Source organism: Schistocerca serialis, chromosome 8, assembly GCF_023864345.2.
Source record: "Schistocerca serialis cubense isolate TAMUIC-IGC-003099 chromosome 8, iqSchSeri2.2, whole genome shotgun sequence".
In the NCBI taxonomy this organism is placed as follows: Eukaryota; Metazoa; Arthropoda; class Insecta; order Orthoptera; family Acrididae; genus Schistocerca; species Schistocerca serialis.
The window spans coordinates 404,929,208-404,949,251 of NC_064645.1; the positions used below are offsets into that span (position 1 = coordinate 404,929,208).

The 20,044-nt window shown below is 40.0% G+C and overlaps 1 protein-coding gene across 1 annotated transcript in view; it reads right to left on the minus strand.

The window, feature by feature from the left end:
• LOC126416352 (lon protease homolog 2, peroxisomal-like) overlaps positions 1-20,044 on the minus strand; it is a 107,820-nt gene that overhangs the window by 32,178 nt on the left and 55,598 nt on the right. The window contains exons 6-8 of the mRNA XM_050084030.1: positions 19,759-19,939; positions 8,995-9,172; positions 4,586-4,767 (exon numbers count right to left, since the gene is read on the minus strand). Of these exons, the coding sequence (XP_049939987.1) occupies positions 4,586-4,767; positions 8,995-9,172; positions 19,759-19,939 (541 nt within the window). The remainder of the gene's footprint in view (positions 1-4,585; positions 4,768-8,994; positions 9,173-19,758; positions 19,940-20,044) is intronic.

Here is a 20,044-nt window from a genome sequence, read left to right on the forward strand (position 1 = left end):
TCAATAATTGAATCTTTTGCTTCTAAATGATGTGTGTATCACCATCAACAGTAAACAGTATTTATATAACCTTTCGACCTCTTGTTTTTTTTTTTTTTTTTTTTTTTTTTTTTTTAAAGCAGATGTACAAACATACACTCACTCACTCTCTCTCTCTCTCTCTCTCTCTCTCTCTCTCTCTCTCTAACACACACACACACACACACACACACACACACACACACACACACACGTACATACCTGTGGCTGTGGTGCCCCATCGATTATCAGTAGCAATTGCCTGAGAATATGGAGGTGGGTCGTGCATAGGAAGGATGCATGAGGTGAGGATCAGGTAACAGGACAGTGTAAGGCAGGTCTTTTGACTCAGTGGCTGCACACGGAGATGGAAGGAGTTCAGAATCTATGTCTTAGAAGAGACAGAGAGAAGGAGGGGGGAGGTGAGGAGAAAGGACATAAAGATAGTAAAGATAGAAGAAGATGGAGATGAGGAGGGAGATGCGAGAAAAGAGTGGGGTGAAAAAGGGGTGGAGATGGGAATGAGATGGGGAGAGAGGTGGAGGGGGAGAGAAAGGCAGGAGGGGGTGGAGGGTGAACGAGGTGTGGAGGGGGGAGGGAGAAGGTGTGGAAGGAGAGAGAGAGAGGATGCCCACATGGGGGGGAGGGGGAGAAAGTGTGGTGTCACTGCCAGACACCACACTTGCTAGGTGGTAGCCTTTAAATCGGCCGCAGTCCGTTAGTATACGTCGGACCCGCGTGTCGCCATTGTCAGTGATTGCAGACCGAGGGCCGCCACACGGCAGGTCTAGAGAGACTTCCTAGCACTCGCCCCAGTTGTACAGCCGACTCTGCTAGCGATGGTTCACTGACAAATTACGCTCTCATTTGCCGAGACGATAGTTAGCATAGCCTTCAGCTACGTCATTTGCTACGACCTAGCAAGGCGCCTTTATCATTTGCTATTTATCTTGTGATGCATGTACCGTCAGACCGATGTTCACCAATTATGGATTAAAGTTAAGTATTCCAACAGATACGTACTATTTTTGCTACTCTCATATCCCTTTAACTGTTCCAGACCTCACGCCAGCCTGCGTGAGCTTAAACGCATGCCTTTCGGCTACCCATCACAGTGGATTGGCTGTCTTGCCAGTCCACAACAGAAAGAGTGGTGGGAGAAGGCAATATTCAACCTGGACAGGAAAGGAATGGTGTAGACAGAAGAGAGAAGGCTAAAGGGGAAAGATAAGGTGAGGCAATGAGAAACAGGTTAGTGGAGGGTTAGTCCAGGGGGACTGCAAGGTGAGAAACCTTGCTGAAACATCCATATTAGTATGCAAAGTAGCCTCCATGTACCTCAAAGCAGGCACTGGCTTTGGTATGCAGACAAACATGAAGGTGACCAATACAGTCTGGAGATATGTTATTCCACTTCTACCCAATCTGTTCCCCTAGCTCTGTGAGAGTTGTACGTGGACAAGAAGCATGAGTCACTTGTTGTCCTGTCATGAGCCAAACGTACTCGAATGGTGGTAAGTCTTACAATCGCACAAGCAGGGAAGCTGCTGTTCGTTTGCAGAGCACACTGAGTTTTACATACAGCTTGTGAACGAGCGTTATCCCATTGGAACAGCACATCACCTTCCTGTTATAAGAACAGCAGAACAACTGGTCTAACAGCATTCTGCATGTATCAAGTGCTGGTTAGTGTTCCCCACCCAAAGAGCAAAGGTGAATGAGGGTTGTATCTCATCATATCCCAGACCATATGGCCTGGGGAAGGATCTATGTGTCTCAGACTAATGCACTTTTCGAGATAGCACTCACCAGGTCCACGTCATCAGTGCAAACAACCATCACTTGCATACAGGTAGAATTTAATTTCAGACTGAAGAACATGGTTCATCAGTCCATCCTCCAATTGATCCTCTGATGGAACCAGTCAAGCAGTGGAGGGAGGGAGGAGGCAGACAAGAGTTTAACAGCCTGCTGACATTGAGGCCCTCAGAGATGGAGCACAAGCTCTTAGTGTTTCACTTGTGGGCAAGGAACCAGCCATGCTCTCTCAAAGGAACCATTCCAGCATTTGCACACTCTGCATCCAGAGACAGATTTGAATGTTCGTCTTCCTGAACTAGCAGTTCAGTGTGCTAATCACTGTGCCACCTACATCGGTCAATGCCGTGGTGAAAGTGGAAGACAGGACAGAAGTGTGTGTGCAAGTAACTGGTTCATAACATTTTGTTGATACTTATGAGGCCACATCTGGTCTCGTATGTACAGTGGAAACTACATGCTCTGCCACTGCTGCCCTTACAAACGACACACTTGGCAGGAGACTGCTACATGGACATCCACAATCTTGTCTGAGTGGAAAGCCCTCACCTGTCCACTGCTGCCAGCATCACTGCACAACTGTCATTCCATCTTCAACATCTGTGGTAATTCTATAAAATGATATTCTGCCACTTGTAGGCCACAAGTTGACCCCCTCAATCTTGCTAAATTAATTGGAGGAAGCACATGTGCACTGTTGTGAGATGGTTGCTTGCTCTACATGTCTGCACCATGCTTGGCCTTTTGGCTGTAAGCACACCCTTTAAAATGGTGTACACAGGTGGCCCTCTGGTAGCTAGGCCACAATGTGATTTGCTGGTGAAGGACACGGATATCATTATCAGTACACCCACCATCCCCCAGGTGGTATATTCTGTCATCAGATCAAAAGTGACATCATTTTTCCAGGTGGTGTAATTTTTTTATGGCAGTGTATCTTTTACTACTAATCATCAGTGATCCAGGTAAATGGCATTATCTCTGTTCCATGTATGGGCAAATTAAAATTAAGATGCATGTCCAATGAGCAGTAGTACCAGCTCCACATCGGTAAACTTTTCTTCAAATTGAATCGCTCTCAAAATGATATTTTTTATAAATAATTTATGTTGGACCATTTACTAATCTTGAAAATTAAATTACTTAGTAATCAAAGCTAACGCTAAGTGCATATTTGCACTCAACGAGAACATCTGGTAGTGTACTTGTCCATTCCACTACCCACATTATAAACACCAACACTTGCAATGACAACAAAAGTAGATGATAAATCTGCCTTCTTCGTTTTCTTAAGTATGACTGTCAGTGGATTGGCAAGCCATTGCATCCAGTCACCACCACCATACCAGTTAATTTCTGATATCAGATCCAGTGTCTTTCCCTTTATAATCTTCTTCAACTAATTTTTTGAGTCTTTATGTGTGTATGTATACTTTTTTTTCTCTGGACTCACTTAAGGTGAGTTAGGTTAACAGGCCTTTCCAGAATACATATACATGTTTTCACATTTTCTGTGATAGTGAAAAATCTGTGAATACTTATGGAACTGTTCTCATGAAGACTATCTGCTATTCTTCCACCTTTTTCTCTTAGCACCTCTTTCCTGAGTATAACCCATTTTTATGGGAAAAAGTTGACATTTGTGTTTCTTGAAAAATTTTACAGGGCTGTTACCATAAGCTAATTTACTTTGATTCACAATCCTTTACAATGATAAATACTCTCCATTGGTTTTTGTTGGAATAAATCAGCAAACAGATCAGCTGTTACCCTCAGTTATCACTGGATAGCATACACTTTCACTAGGTATCTAAGTACGGCGAGCTCCTTATTATCCATATTATTATAGACAAGAGATTCCATGGATAATTGAAAGATACAGATAATCCAAAATACATATTCTTAATGGAAACTGCTACTTTTGTACTTATATAATACGCTGTTACATGTAGCCATTAAAGCCCACAGCATTATTTACATGTCACTTATCTGAAACAACAGTTGGAAATTAATGACTTTTAGCTCCAAGTTAAAGGGCTAAGCAAACATTTAGATAATAAACTGGCTGTAGATACATTAGGAGGTCATGTTCATATATTTAAAAAAAGGTAACATGGGAAACAATGAAAAATATTTCAGGGATGTCTGGCAATGAGACTGTGGCCTGCTACGTCTTCAGGAAGTAAAACATGAGTAGTGTGCACAGTAGTGTATTCTAAACAAAAACATTATCTAATTATGACAGAAGACTTCAGGATTCTTTCTCCTTCTTTTTCCATAAGTCATCAAACTATGTACAGATAATCCACAAACTTGATAACTGGGAGCTCACTCTATAACTATTTGCTGTCTGCTAATTTCTCAGTCCAACATTTAGTAAGTGCAAGTTCAAACAAAGTCTCCTCACTGCATTGTACATCATATGTAATTTGATTTAAAGTATGCTGTTAACCTTGTTACTTCACAGCATGCTTCAAGAGGAAGACTATGACAACCTCAGTAATCAGGAAAATGATCTATATGCCACAATCCTTCATTTCATTCTTTGTCGCATCCAATTTACTGCACCTAACTGCATGTTACCTTGTTTAGAATGAATAACTGAGCAGGAAAACATACTTCAAACTACAGTCAGGTAGAGAAAATTACCACATGCAATTAACACGTGACCCACAGATTAACTATAACTAATAAACACAGCCTTAAGAGATTACTGAAACAGGAAATGACAGACAGACAACATGCTCACCGATGAAAACTGCGTCCAAGGGAATGTGCAATGGATCTGCCAACACTGGTTTTCCCAACCCCTGGAGGTCCAACAAAGCACAGCAATGGTCCCCGCAGCCCATCTCTCAGCTGCCGGACTGCCAAGTGCTCCAGGACACGACGCTTCAGTCTTGCGAGTCCATAATGGTCAGCATCCAAATCCTGCACGCAAAAAAGTATAAATATTGAACTGGGAAAGACAATAAAATTTTCAAGTATACACTGATGAGCCAAAACATTATGACCACCTGCTTAATAGCTTGTTTCTCCGCCTTTTGAATGAAATATATCACTGATCCGGCACATCAGGCTCCAACAGTTTGTTGGCAGGTTTGTGGCATTAGATGGCTATGCACAGGTCATATAATTCGCATACATAACAGGCTGCTAATTTGCATACACAGTAATGGTGCCCAATAGTGACCCTGATGAGTTCCACATGATTTACATCAGACCAATTTGGTTGCCGAAACATCAACGCGACTTCTCTATAATGCTTCTCAAACCACAGTAGCATGGTTCTGGCTGCAAGATACAGACAATTATATTGCTGAAAGATGAATCACCATCGAGGAAAACATCAAGCATGAACGGATGCAGGTGGTTCACAGCTGTCAGTGTGCCTTCAATTACTACCACAGATCCCACGGAGGTGCAGGAGAACGTCTCCCATAGCATAATACTGCTCCCACCATCCTGTATCCATAGTGCACTGCACATTTCAAGACACCGTTCTGTGCCCATGCAATCGTAATTGGTGATTTTGTTGGGTCAACATGTGAATACATAAGGGTGGTCTGCTGTGGAGCTGAATGTTCAACAATGTATGATGAACGGTGAACTCTAAAACACTTGTGTGTGTACCAGGGCTGTGCTCTTTTGGCAGAGTTGGCACATGTCACCATCTATCCCAGTTTTCAGAGCAGACAAGCCTCCGAACCCAAAATTCTGTGAAGAGCCGCCAACATCCAGCCATATGGTGCGTAGTGGAAGTTTCACTGTCCTACCTCTTTTCATAGATGCTCATGAAAGTAACATTCAAGATACTCATTCACAGGCTCTGCGTAATAATAATCTGCCTGGTGCCAAAGTTGCTTATCTCAATGGATTTCTCCCAACTGCAGCCCATATCTTCACTAGGGGTATCCCTCATCCACGTCTGCTCCATTTACATACTTTCATTACCACGTCATGTGCCTGCAATGCCACCAAGTGGCATCCAACATCATGTTGGGCAGTGGTCATAATGTTTTGGCTTATCAGTGTACATCTTATTTTCAGTGTGCTGGTGAACCCTGAAGATCGGTTCAAAGATCACATTGCTTTTAGGAACAGTTTTATTGCTTCCTTCGATGTGATGACAGACACCCAAATAAGTTATAGGAGGTCCTATATTTTGATGTTGGATACAAACTACAATGCTACTCCACTTTGTTCAAGATACACAAAACAGTACCATGGGTGAAAGTTTCATGGCAGATCAGAAGAATGCCTGGGATCAACTGGAGAACAAACACTGAACGTTTGATTATGGAGATGATTGCCTACCAATGGACTTTGCAACACATTATACACACTACCATTATTTTAGACCAAAATTTCATTCATTTTGACAGAGTAAAGGACAACTCCATAGAAGGTCAGAAATTCTTTACATCAGATCACGAAATAACGAAATTACAGTTGAGTACAGGTTTATTCACAAGTTTCTCCCATGTTTCAGAGGATGCCATGTGGAAACTACAAGACATACAGCAAAATGACCCATATCAGTTGATAGAGCATCTCTCTAAGTTTCAGTTCATAGTACACGCCATGGCATAGATGCAGAACGAGCCATTAGGGGGCAGACATGTCAGAACATTACATATTTGGAGGAATGCATGCATTTTGTGTCTTTGAAGTCACTAAATTTAAGTCAAATGTTATGGTTCTCTGATGATTTCACACCATATATCGGATAAAAGCTTCAACGGATAAAACAATCCATGTTCTGTGAGACTGGCTGCTCATGTGGTGCGAAGACAACAGGCCAGCCGGAATCATGTGCAGGGAAGGAGATGCATGTGCGGGAATTATTCATTGGGAGCCAGAAGAAATAAATTACACACACAAGCAGAAAACTGCAGATACTGGAGTCAACTGTCTGACACAACTGCATGTAGAACCATACCGGCAGCAGTTGTTACATGTGCTGAAAGTTCAGTACAATGATCTTCATTCTGACAGTTGTAATGACTTTCGATGACAACTGGAGGAAGATGGATATTTGTTTTCAGTAACAAAACCATATTTCATGTGCCTAGAAAGAAAATCAGGTGTTACGGTCATAGAATATCTACACTACATCATGGAACACACTGATGATTCACATGAAGTTAACATCTTTTGTGCCATGTCCCCTTCAAAAGTTTATGGACCATTTTTATTTGCATGGGAAACTGTGACTCATTTTGTGCACCTGGGCATAATGCAGCAATGGCATATTCCACAATTACAGTAAGACAATGGAGATCTAATTTTGCGACAAGGTTGTGCCCCCATCAGTCTTTCTTTCTAATGGTCTAGATTACCTCAATGCCCAACTGTCTCAGCACTGGATTGGGCATGTTTCTCACAATGACTTCAGTGGCCCCCCACAGTTCCCTAACTTAACCCTGTGTAATTTCTCCTTTAGAGGTTATGTCAAAGATAATGTGTTCCTGCCTCCATTGCCACTTGATTCTGAAGAGTTGCAAGGAAGGACAATTAAGCGGTCACAATATCGACCATGACATGTTGGGATGTGTGTGACAAAAATTTGACTACTGTATTGACTTTTGCCATGTCACAACAGGTACCCATACTGAGCACCTGCAATGTCGGTTAAAAACTTGTGTGCGAGCTAGGGTGGGGAGGGGGAGGGATAAAAGAGTAGGGGTGGTGGACAGTGAAGGGCTGCAGGTTAGACGGACGGCAGGGGAGAGGTGGGGAGGATGGAGTAGCAGAAAAGGAGGGAAGTAAAACGACTGGGTGCGATGGTGGAATGAGGGCTGTGTAGTGGTTGAATGAGAACAGGGAAGGTGCTGGATAGGTGAGGACAGTGACCAATAAAGTTTGAAGCCAGGAGCGTTACGAGAATGTAGGATATATTGCAGGAAAAGTTCGCACGTGCACAATTCAAAAAAGCTCGTGTTGGTGGGAAGGATCCACATGGCACAGGCTGTGAAGCAGTCATTGAAATGGAGGATGACATCTTTGGCAGCAAGCTCAGTACCAAGGTGGTCCACTTGTTTCTTGACCACAGTTTGTTGGTGGGCATTCATGCGGACAAACATCTTTAGTGGTTGTCATGCCCACATAGAATGCAGCACAGTGGTTGCAGCTCAGCTTGTAAATCACATCACTGTTTTCACATGTAGCTCTGCCTTTGATGGGATAGGTGATGTTCGTGACCGGACTGGAGTAGGTGGTGGTGGGAGGATGTATGGGGCAGGTCTTGCATCTAGTTCTATTAGTTGTTAGTCATTGTCCTCACCCATCCACCCCTTTCCCTGTTCCCATTTCAGCACTACACAGCCCTCATTCCACCCTTGCACCCAATCTTTTTACTTCTCTCCTTTTCTGCTACCCCGTCCTCCCCACCTCTCCCTCCCCTGCCCTCCGTCTAACCTCCAGCACTTCACTGTCCGCTACCTATACCGTACTCACTCTCCTCCTCCCCGCTCCAGCCTCCTCCTTACCCCCACCCAGTCGCCACTTCCATCATGCACTGGTGCTGCTGCACACAGTGTGGTTTCAGTTCCATGAAAATACAGTTGAATGTGCGAGTTGTGTTTGCATGAGTGTGTGTGTGTGTGTGTGTGTGTGTGTGTGTGTGTGTGTGTGTGTGTGTGTGTGTGTGTGTGTGTGCGCGCGCACATGTGTCTGTCGTCTATTTTTGACAAATTCCTTACTGGCTGAAAGCTTTATTTGTAATAGTCTTTTTGTTGTGACTACCTGCGACTCAGTAACTCCATTATTCGGAGAGTGGCAACTTTCCTTTTCATAATACTGTTACATTCCCACCTGGATTTTCCATTGTTTTATTTTAGTTTTCATGTACTCATCTTCTGAAACCCCGGGGCACTTACGAATAACCATCCATACACATATAAAATGATCACATTTCAAGTGAAAGGCAAACACCAAACTTTCTGGACTTGATATACCTGTATATGTTAAAGCATGAAAAGGCCTGGACCAACTGAACTGAACAAGAATTAAAAGAGTCACCCACAATTTCAGACCAAGAGAGAACTTAGGACAGATAAAATTTAATTGTAATGTTACAATATATTCATCATCATTATGTTATAGATTAGTGTATTAGATTAATTACATACATGTAACATCCAAGAAATGTCTTACCTGTCTAGCTTTATTCAAATCTAATGTCTCTACAGAAGATTTAGACCATGGGAGATCAACCATCAGCTCAACGTAGCGCATTATTATTCCAGTCTCAGGACTCATGGGTGACATTTTACTAAGCCGTTGTAATTCCTTGACTGCAACCTTGCGTGCATGTTGAGGAAGATTAGCTTCACTGTAATCCCAAAAATTTTGTTTAAAATTTTGCAAAAAATTAATAAAATCTCCTGCAGTGAATACAAGCAAATGAACTGAGACCAAATGATATAAATGAATAGGTTTTTGCAGACAATGTACTTCATCATAGAACTGTCAATACTTTGTGGCAGATTTTAAAATAAATCAATTTTCACATAGTTGGCTAAAGGGAATAAAGCAGCCACAATGGTAGTAATAAATCTATGTTAAATAACCAAATGCTTACCACAGTAATACATACTCTGCGTTTTGCCCACAACTACACATGAACTTCTACTTAAAGAATTAAAGATTCAACTATGGGTGGTAATGTGATGATTTATTGGTCAGATGTTTGAACAGAGTAAGAAAAGACCCTCCATAAATTACACAATAGATTCTTTTCCAAATTTTCATAGTCAAATGAAGAGCAATAAATGACCAAATATGGTATCAAATTGACCAATTGAAGTCCACTTCTGTTAACAAAGAGTTCATTGCTTGAATGTAATCAGAGTAATTACAAGAACTTAATCAGTGATTTGAGGCAAAATTGAAATATTTCATAAACAGCTGCTGCTGTGTAAAAACATATCAAATCACAGTATAAATTGTATCTTTTATTCTTTCTCTTGATCTATGTACTCTTAATAATAATAATAATAATAATAATAATACTGGAAACAGATTGATATTGAAATGTGTTATATTTTATGCTTTCTGAACAGAACGTAAAACATTTGGAGGAGGGGGCAGGGGGAGGGGGAGGGGGGCTGGGCAGTCAAAAGTTCTGTGAAGTGATTTGTCTAAAAATAAGAAGTAAGGTGGGTTACAGAAATATCCAACTTGCCTTTGAATGATGCTAGAAATAGGCTATTTTCATATGTTAAAAGGTGGTTCAGATAGTTGTTATTCTGATTGATTATAACATTAAATTAGCATTTACGATCAATATTCTCACAAAATATCTGTCATTTTTACACAATTAAAGCTTAAAACTCATTAAATATTTAGATTTGGTGACATGATCGAAAATGCTCTGTTATTGGCCCAAGTTCTGGTAACATCACCGACAAGGAATTAGATAAAGTTCACATGTTTTACAGGAGTGTTAGCCAAAGTTACAAGGTTTTTATGTACTTTTTCTGCATACAGATTAGCTATTTACTGATGGAAAATGCAATTACAACTTTTAGGTAACAACAGAGAGGAATTTTGTAGATAGTGATAGTGGAAACCTTGCAAAAGTTGATGCATTTACGCTCCACACATTTAGAAAGGCACTATCTGCAACTATGAATATTCTTTTCCCTTCTCCCTACAACATCATTAAACTCACTCAAAACTAAGGAATTGTAGAGCTTTTGCAAAGGAGTCTGTATATTATAACTAGAGTGTCAACTATTGGTCATGATAAAATTATTCTTGCCAAATCTTAGAGTTGATTTCCTCTACAGGAGACACTTAGCATAGCTATTACCCCCAGAAGGCACAATGACAGCACAACTCATCTCAAGTGAAAAGGTCTCATGTTTTAATCCTGGAAGGGTTATGTATTTTTAAAAGTTTTACATGAAATACAAAAAAAATGTTAGCAGGAACTGACAGGAGCAGTTGTTTCAATGGTGGTATGTATTATATACAGTTTCACATTAATCTTAGTTTGAGAAATAGTCAACAGAGGATAAATGCATTTACTTTGTAAACAAACAATTCACTTGTTTGGAAAGCATTGCTTGTAGTGAAGATATCACCACACATCCACAGTACAAGAAGGCATAGGACGATGAGATTTTCTATATGAATAGATATAAAGCACGTGCCACGTGCAGGTAACACAAACTTAAGGGCTGTGATATTTTTGAGTTTAAACTAATGTCAGTGTTTGAAGCAGACTTACTTCATTTTATATAAGATGAAACTTCCTGGCAGATTAAAACTGCGTGCTGGACCGAGACTCGAAATTGGGACCTTTGCCTTTCGCGGGCAAGTGCTCTACCACCTGAGCTACCCAAGCACAAATCACAACCCATCCTCACAGCTTCAATTCTGCCAGTACCTTGTATCCCACTTTCCAAACTTTATATAAGATGATGAAATTTCAAAAGTTTAAACAATAAACACCCCAAGCTAGACAATAGGAAGTTAAAAAAATTTTTTTAAAGAAAAAACTGTGTGGTCACATTAACTAGAAAGTATCATTTTCAATGTGGCGTGTGTGAACAGCATCCACAAATGTAAGTGCATGTAAATGGCAAAGAAAACATAACAATACTCTGTTCCTGATCAGTGTAAAGAAGTTTTGTAACTGTTATTTGGTTTTCACATGAGAGGACTGTTGAGTCATTTTACAAATAAATTAAAATACTCTTTCACGCCTTTTCATAGCAACTGCACTGCCAAAGAATGTATAGTTACCAAAGAGTGCCTGTAATACTGAACCTGTCGACAATTTTCACAGGGAGTTTAATTTCACTGAAGTTATCTATCCTACCTTATAACAGTAGGAAAGAATATCTTGGAGCAAAATTAATGTTAAACTCCGAGTGCAAGATATTTTTAATTAAGTTAGGGAACTTGTACGTCGACATGGAGGCACATTTCCAGTACAGTGCAACCACATTTTAGGCATCTTCTCATTCTCTGAAACAGTCAAAAATAACTTTGCACGAGTTTTTATAGATGTGATTGTACAGTATGGCACCGCACACCATTTGTAACCCATTTTCTGAAAACCAAATTCCAAAATAATACATCTCTGTGAATTAGCTTTGTGACAGTAGCAGCAGCGAGCTAGCCAGTTGCGTAACAAGCATCACATGACTCAAATGGAGCATTTTAGTGCACTTTCAAATTATTTTAATACCATTTACAGTTTTGTTAAAGAATACTGAAATCCAAGATGAAAACAAGCATGTTAGGAGCACAAAATGACATCATTAATCATTTAAGACAATTTCCAGGAAACAGTCAAACAGCCTACTGTGAAGAGCAAGTGAGGGCTGATTGAGAATTTAAAGCTACATGATTAACTTAGAATCTTATCATTTTAAAGAGTACTGTAGCCCAAATCACAAACAAAGATGATTCATGCAGGTCGAGGAACAGATGGGACAGCAGCACTGCTGGCTTCAAAAGACAGTTGGGGTTAACACATAAAGATGCTTTGCACATGACAAAAATGTGTGTACTGCAAATTCTCTCTCTCACTTGCTTTTGTACAATTTGTTGCTTACCACCATTACAGCCATGACAAGTCATAACTGGAAGAAAAATTCAACAAGTAACTCACTATGATCATGTGCTCTCCGTGACTACAACATTCACAGCAGAGTGCTCAGATCAATACTAAATGTTTGTTGGTTCTCTGAGAATGTGTGATATCAGGTGCACAGAAAGAGCCCAAAATCAACTGCCTTCATTTACAACTCCACCAATAGAAACTACTTGTCTGATGGAATTTCACTCAGTGGTCTTCCTCTGTCACTAATGTATAAGTGTCTCCGCTACTGCACACAGTTTAAAGCATAATCAAATGACAATTTCAAGCATCATTCAGAGGCACATCATATGTTTATCTAATCTATTTTATTCCTTATTTTTGACAAATCATTTCACAAAAAATTGACAGGGTATTTTTTCCAATTTTTTGTCCCACAAGTGTTTTATTTTAAACACATCATGCATTTCAACATCTGATTGTACAGTCTAAGTATCATGATTTCATCCTATTGTACAAGGTGAAGCAGTACTCCACCAATAAAGTTTCTGAAGCAGTTCAGGCATACCTCCTGAGTATTTTGGTGTAAGAGACACTCAGTCTCCAGCAGTTCATTACAGAGTTACTGTATTTCATTTGGTTTCTGGCCCTAATTAGCTTTGCATCGGTACTGCACTGAAAATAGTGCATGACAGTGTAAATGTTCACAGTTGCACATTGTGCCTTTTTTCCATTCCTCGGGGTACCTGCTTTTGACTCGGTGATTCCTTCTTCAGCACATCACTCTCAAGTTTGCATTCACTACTGCTTGATTCTGTCTAGTGTTTTGTTTTCTGCCGGTGTCAGTGGTGCTTTATCAGTGATACACAGGAGTACTATGCATAGAAGATTTCCCATACAGGCACCTCGTGTACAAGTTCAATGAATGCAATGGAAGAGTGATACGATGGGATTATGCTGAGCTGTTAGCACACTGATGGCAGCAATGTCACAGTACGTTTGCATCTGAGGGTTTTTGCATTACTTTGGGTTGTGTGTTTTGGCTATTGCATGTTACAAGTTTTCTCAGAAACAAGGTCGATGGTGGCAATAAGCTGAATAAATCATAATTACATTATTACTCTGTAATTTGTCGCCAGAGACTGTGGGTCGCTAATACCAGAATACTCAGAACGTTTCCATTAACAACCACTGCTTGTCTGTCAGTGGAGTTCTGGTTCACCCTGTACATAACACTATATAATACCACATAAAAAAGGTTGGATGTTAGCACTAAATATTACCTTTGGTGTTCGTCAGACCTGGCATTTAATCTGAAGAAAATCAAATTTGTATTTGGTAGAAAAAGACAAAGAGGAAAAGGAGGAGGAAGAGGAGGAATCACAGTTCATGGTACAAAATATAGTCTTTGTTAACAACAACTCATCAAAAAAATACACAAAAATTCAGCACATAGTAACAAGTTTTCAAATGTGAATATGTCATAAACTGGTACCTGCAGTCAAACAATGCAACACCAATTTTAGGTTGGTCAATTTTTGTCGGAATTCAGGTAACACAAAGATGATAGGGATCAACTGCTTCCATAAAAAAATAAAAACCTTTATTTTCAGCATACACAATGCATGAGCAATAAGATTCAAAGATTGTAGATTGCTGCTAATAACTATTCAGAAACTGTCATCTTAGAGTAGCTGAGAGGCAATGAAATTCCTACTGTACACGCATAAGGATACTGTGCACTTGAAAAATTTCTACAGATATAATAACAAGGCAGGAGGTTGCTCAATTCTCACACGACACAGTTTAATGACACAGTGTAATGCCACAGGTGAATCAAGAGATTGAAATGGCCAGGTGAAAGGGAGGGTCTGAAGGTCATAATTTTATCAGGTTAAATAAACTAATGAAGAATTCGAATATTGTGATTCATAATAATCAGCTGCACTTATAAATCATCAAATAGTAATCTGAACATATCTACAGCAACTGAAATCATACAAAATTTTACTATCTGGCTGTTTTACGAGAGGCATTCAATAAGTAGCGCAACACATTTTTTTCTGAAAGTAGTTGGTTTTTCCAGGATTGCAATATAACATATTCTTCCCTACTCTTTTGGCTACAAAACTATTTTTCAGCATAATTTCTGTTCAACGCGACGGCCTTACGCCAACTTATTGGTTGGGTCTGTATGTATGCATGGTGCCACTCTACTGGTCCCAATGGAGCCAATATCTTGCTGCTACATCAATAACCTCCATATTGCCCCCATACTGCTTTGCGTAGAGTGCATCCTTCACTGGGACAGATGGAAGGTGCGTTGGGTGGATGAGGAAGAACAGTGTAATGAACTTTTGTGAGCTGCTCTTAGGTGTGGATACTTGTGCAAGGCCTTGTGCTGTCATGGAGAATAACAAGTCTATTTACATTTTTGTGGTAATGAACAAGCTGCAGTAATTTCTTCAATTTCCTGAGGGTCGCATAATACACTCCCAAGTCGACTGTTGCACCATCAGGGAGGCCATCAAACAGAATAACCTATCCAGAGTTCCAGAAGACTATCGCCATGACTTTACTGGCTGAGGGTGTGGCTTCGAACCTTTTCTTCAGAGGAGAGGTGGTGTGGCACCACTCCATGCATTACCATTTTGTTTCCAATTCAAACTGATGAATCCATGTTTCATTGTCTGTGACTATAAATTTGTCACAATCAGCCTTGCAACACACAAGCAATCCTGCAGAAATGTCCTTCACTGCTCCTTATGGCCTTCAGTTAGGTGGTGAGGAACCCAGCAGGCACACATTTTGGAGTATGCCATTTGGCAGATGTTTGTGTCAGCACTACCAAGAGAGAGCAGCGAGGTGTTCGACTGTGATCCCTTAATCACCTCACACACATGTCCGAGCGTTCCGACAATGCAGGAGTCACAGCTGTGCGCGTGATGCCAGCATGCAGGAGATCGGACAGGTTTGTACGACCTTGTTGCGATGATGACAGGTGCCTTGTCCAATGACTCACCGTGCTTTTGCTCACTATCTTGTCTCTGTTGACTCTCTGCAAGCACCTATCAAGATCTGCAATGCTCTGGTTTTTTGCCAAAAGACGCTCGATGATAGTTCCCTGCTTAGAATGCACCTCCATTGCAGGTACCATTTTGAAGGCTATGTATAATGTCACCACCTATCAGAACTTCATGAAGCTATAGGGGCGAAAGCGGGAATATTTCATGATGTACCACAACAAATTCCACATTCTTCATCTGAAACTGACCAAGGAAAAAAAAGTGTTGCATTACTTACTGAATACCCCTCGTAATACAGACTTTGCATAGAAACCCATCACATTTCAAAATCTACAGAGTATTCTAAGGCATTATAACTGGAAAACACAGACAGCACACCTACCTAAGTAACTATAACAAAATGTTCAGCTATTAATAGCAAGTCAGCATCAGTGTGCACAGTATCCCTGATATTTAAATATAATTTCTAATTTTGTTTCTAAATGATTTGTAACTGACAGAAATAATGTAATAACATTTATCAGCTGCTTCAGAGTATTGCATGGTAACATGTAAACTGCTCAGATACCTTTTCGCCATCTGTAATTTTGTGGAGGTTTAGATTCAGGCGAAGTGGAGACTCAAATAATAAGGCTCAAAAAACAAACAAAGAACTTATTAAAGGCACTCTGTTCAAAAATGCAGCTCTGTGAAACCAAAATGCTCTGCTGCGTAACCTTTTAGTACCATGTTGTTCCACCTTGTGAACTGCAACATCTTTAGGTTGTCCTTGGTTTTGTGGTGTGACAAGGTATTAAAACTTTCATATAGTGCTGTACTTCCTGCCTAAGTGAATAGAGGTCAGACGAGGTTATATTAATTAAATATATGTTAAAGATTTTACAGAAATTTAAATGTTATTTCTTTTTCTGTTTCATGTCAAGAACACAATCAATGCAACATGCCAGTAGCAGAATGTTCATTGTAGCAGCCAAACGTGCTGAGGCAGCCCCCCGACACAGCTTACGCAACAGCTTGTGATCGCAAGATCTCGGCATTCACTGTTGGCAACCTCTGACTCTACTGTAAATGACGATATTTCAATGTAAAAAAGGAAAAGAAATGAAAGAGTTTATATCTGTAATGTACCATGTCATGTTTTAATATTCACTTATATTTGAACCATCATGAAGTACACACACTTTGAAATTACATGCTGCATTGGAAATGTATATCTGAATCTGATATGACAATAGAATAAACTGTATGGAGAGCTATTTGCCTGCAATAGTAATACATTTTAATGAAATGCAGCAATTTTACATTGAATGATTTACCCATGTAACTAAAGTATTGAAAGAAAAATAAGATCCAAGTTCCTCCCAGCACATACAATGTTCAAATAATGTTTGGGAACATAGCCGGGTGACAACACTGACAACCACATTCCCATAAGTTATTTGATGAAAAATATTAATTATTTATCACTTACTTGAGAAGCACAATTAATATATTTACAATAGAAATACATTCTCTGAAAAGGTTGGGGGGGGGGGGGGCTGTCACATAAAGCACAGGCAATGTATAGAAATCAATTATGATTCAAAATTATGATTAAAAGTTCCTGCAACATCAAATAACTCCAGATTTATACTCCATTTCAAATCAGGAAGATTAATGTGGCATATGCTCAGAGGGAAGTTATCATCTGAGCACTGTCTAATTAACAAGCAAAATTCTTCAGAACCAGTCCGTAATGTCACAGCATGCTGTCCTCAAAGTCGGCAAGACATTACTGCTGAAGGATCAAGCCTATCCAAACCTTCAATGGTGAACCCCCTGAAATAATCCACTTTGAGAGAAGGCTTACTTCATTGACACACTGCAAGTTTCAATTTCTCCGAACCTTGCTCAGATGAGATCATCTCAGCAGTGATCATAGACCCTTCCATTCATTTTATTACTGCTTCCTAGAGGGAGGTGTTCTCCAAGTGGGCATGGTATGTTCATGCATTTTTACCATCTTGAAATACGAAACCATTGTTGAAAAGTTGACTGTAGAGATAAGCAATAGGTTGATGAGTCCTCTCCTAATACAGCACAACCTTCAATTTACCTATAACACAGATAAGAGGTGTCCAACAATGATGCATGGTACTAGTATAAAACGTAAGTTATACCACCTCCTTGCAGAACCTGTGGAACTGTGTGGCTCAGGTGCATATAGATACCTGGCTACCGCCACACACTTTAATGATGATTATCAGGCATCAGACAAATCCTTCATTCATCAGCACAGAAAACCTGATGCTGTTAATTCAGGTTCCATTCCAAGTGTTCCTTGTCCACCTTGTTTACATACCACAATAATGACCAACTGCATCTCTGGAAGCCGAATTAATTATATGGAAATCATTGCGTACTGTCTGAATTGACAAAATCCTGCCAGTTGGGGAAAAAAGTGTGGCAGTTCTATTTGCATTCTGCTTGGGTTAGATATGAGCCACAGGTAGCTGTCATCAGCTGGCGATGGTAGTATCGACTGCAGACAAACTCTACAGGTTGGTTAGATAATACTGTAGCACCTCAAGATAGCATCTGAAAGCTCAAACAATATCACTCTGTTGTATGCTGATTCAGAGGGCAGTTTCCCCTGCTAACATTCCTTCTTGTCATAAAGTGACAATGCACACACAGTTTGTGCTTCAAATGATCGTTTAAGGCATGTTGGCAGACTCAAAAATTTACATAATTAAAATTATCCCTTTCATGACTGGACACAGTGTGTGCTCTACTGAACTACGATGAGAACACAGGTTCACTTTTAGCACCTTTATACACACGATGTATGCAGAGACTTCCTGGGAGCAAAACCATGTTGAAACAGAGGTTTCTGGACAAATAAACACAAAATATGCTAGTCATGACAGCGGCGCATATGTTTTCTTGAGCAGTAACAATTTTGACAAGAAAACAGATGAAATCATGAACATTCTGTAATTCAATTTTTGCTACGAGTTAAACATTAGCTCATCATAAATATATGGACCCCTGTAAAAGTAAACAATCCACGTACTCCTCTATGTAAAAAAAGAGGCGTTTTCTTCATAAATACTTCAAACAGTGCAAGATAGTTTTTAAACAGCCTGTGGCTCTCATTGTCACTATAAACCAAAGATAATTGGATCAGTGTGACTTGAGCAGACATGCAGGATACCTTGCAGACATGTGCACGAACCATACCATCAAATCAAATAAGTGAGTTTGAAAGGGGGCATATTATTGGCACGAGGGAATGTGATGCATCCAACCATAAAAGTGCTGCTAGAGTGGCACGAAATGTTTCGGCAGTGTAACTTGTGTGCGCAGAATGGTTCATGAACGCCGTAGAAAACAACGTGATGGGTCAAGTCGTACCATTTAGACTACTTTCACTGAGTGCCATGTGCATCTTCCTCCATGTATCTTGTCACATACTCACAATCTAGTTGCCCGTATATCATACTCTCTCCTAGCTACGACACTCTTTTTCTTCCCCTCCCACTCCTGCAGCCAAAGTAACAACTCACAACTGATCAGTGACACCATGGCTGTAGATGTGTGCATTTGGTTGTCTGCAACATTGTATATGTGACACTGTTTAAACATGGAAAGTGCAATAACTTAAAACCTTGTAATACCTATGTGCTGTTGCGAGTTTCTGTGGACGATACCTAAAGTTTCTGTGGACAATGCACCAATCAGCTACAGGTGAGCACTTGCCTTTCTTCAATATAACTACAAATTAAAACTCACAATTTGTGCTGCTGCTGCTGTGCGTACACCACCCGATAAGCACAGAAAATGAGTCATTGTCCACACTCTGAACTGTTCTATGAAGTAATAGCATTTCATCTGATTGGAATATAAATACCATTATAAAGCACACTGACAGATCAAAAGACTAGATTTTCAAGAAAGAATGTCCAATGTTTGCACCATACTAACAATTTTTCTTACTGCAGCTGCCCAAGGGAATCTATATACTCCTATATTTCACCTCCTGTGCAATATTGTACAAAAGATATTGGGGTTCAACGTCCCTGTAACGGATGCTTGCATAGTGTTTGAAGTCATTGGAGATTGAGCACAGGCTCAGATTGGGTAGGAAGAGTAAGAAAATTGATCATGTCCTTTCAAAGGAACTGTTTGTCTTAAGCAATTTAGATAAAATCATGGTCAATCTAAATGACAATGGCTGGACAATTGTTGGAAGCACCATCCTCACAAATATGCATCCGATGTCTTACCACCATGTCACCTCACCTGGCCAACAAACAACAGTATACAAACAGTTTACAGGCAAAAGCCATTACTTACTCTAATTTCCTATACAGTTCTTGTATCTCATCTTCATCATCATTATCAATATCATTTCTGCTGATTCCATTCATCCCAGCTCTTCCTCTTGGGATAACTATCCTCATCCCACGCCGAGTATTTCCATTATTAATTGGAAGTATACTGGTTTTACTGCGAGGACTTCGTGTCAGTTCCAGTTCTAGAGAAATAATTGTTTCCATCAACAGAAGTACAGAATTTTTGACAATTTTGTTTTTTTAATTCAAAAATTTTTTGTATCAAATCAAAAATTCATAGCAGTTTT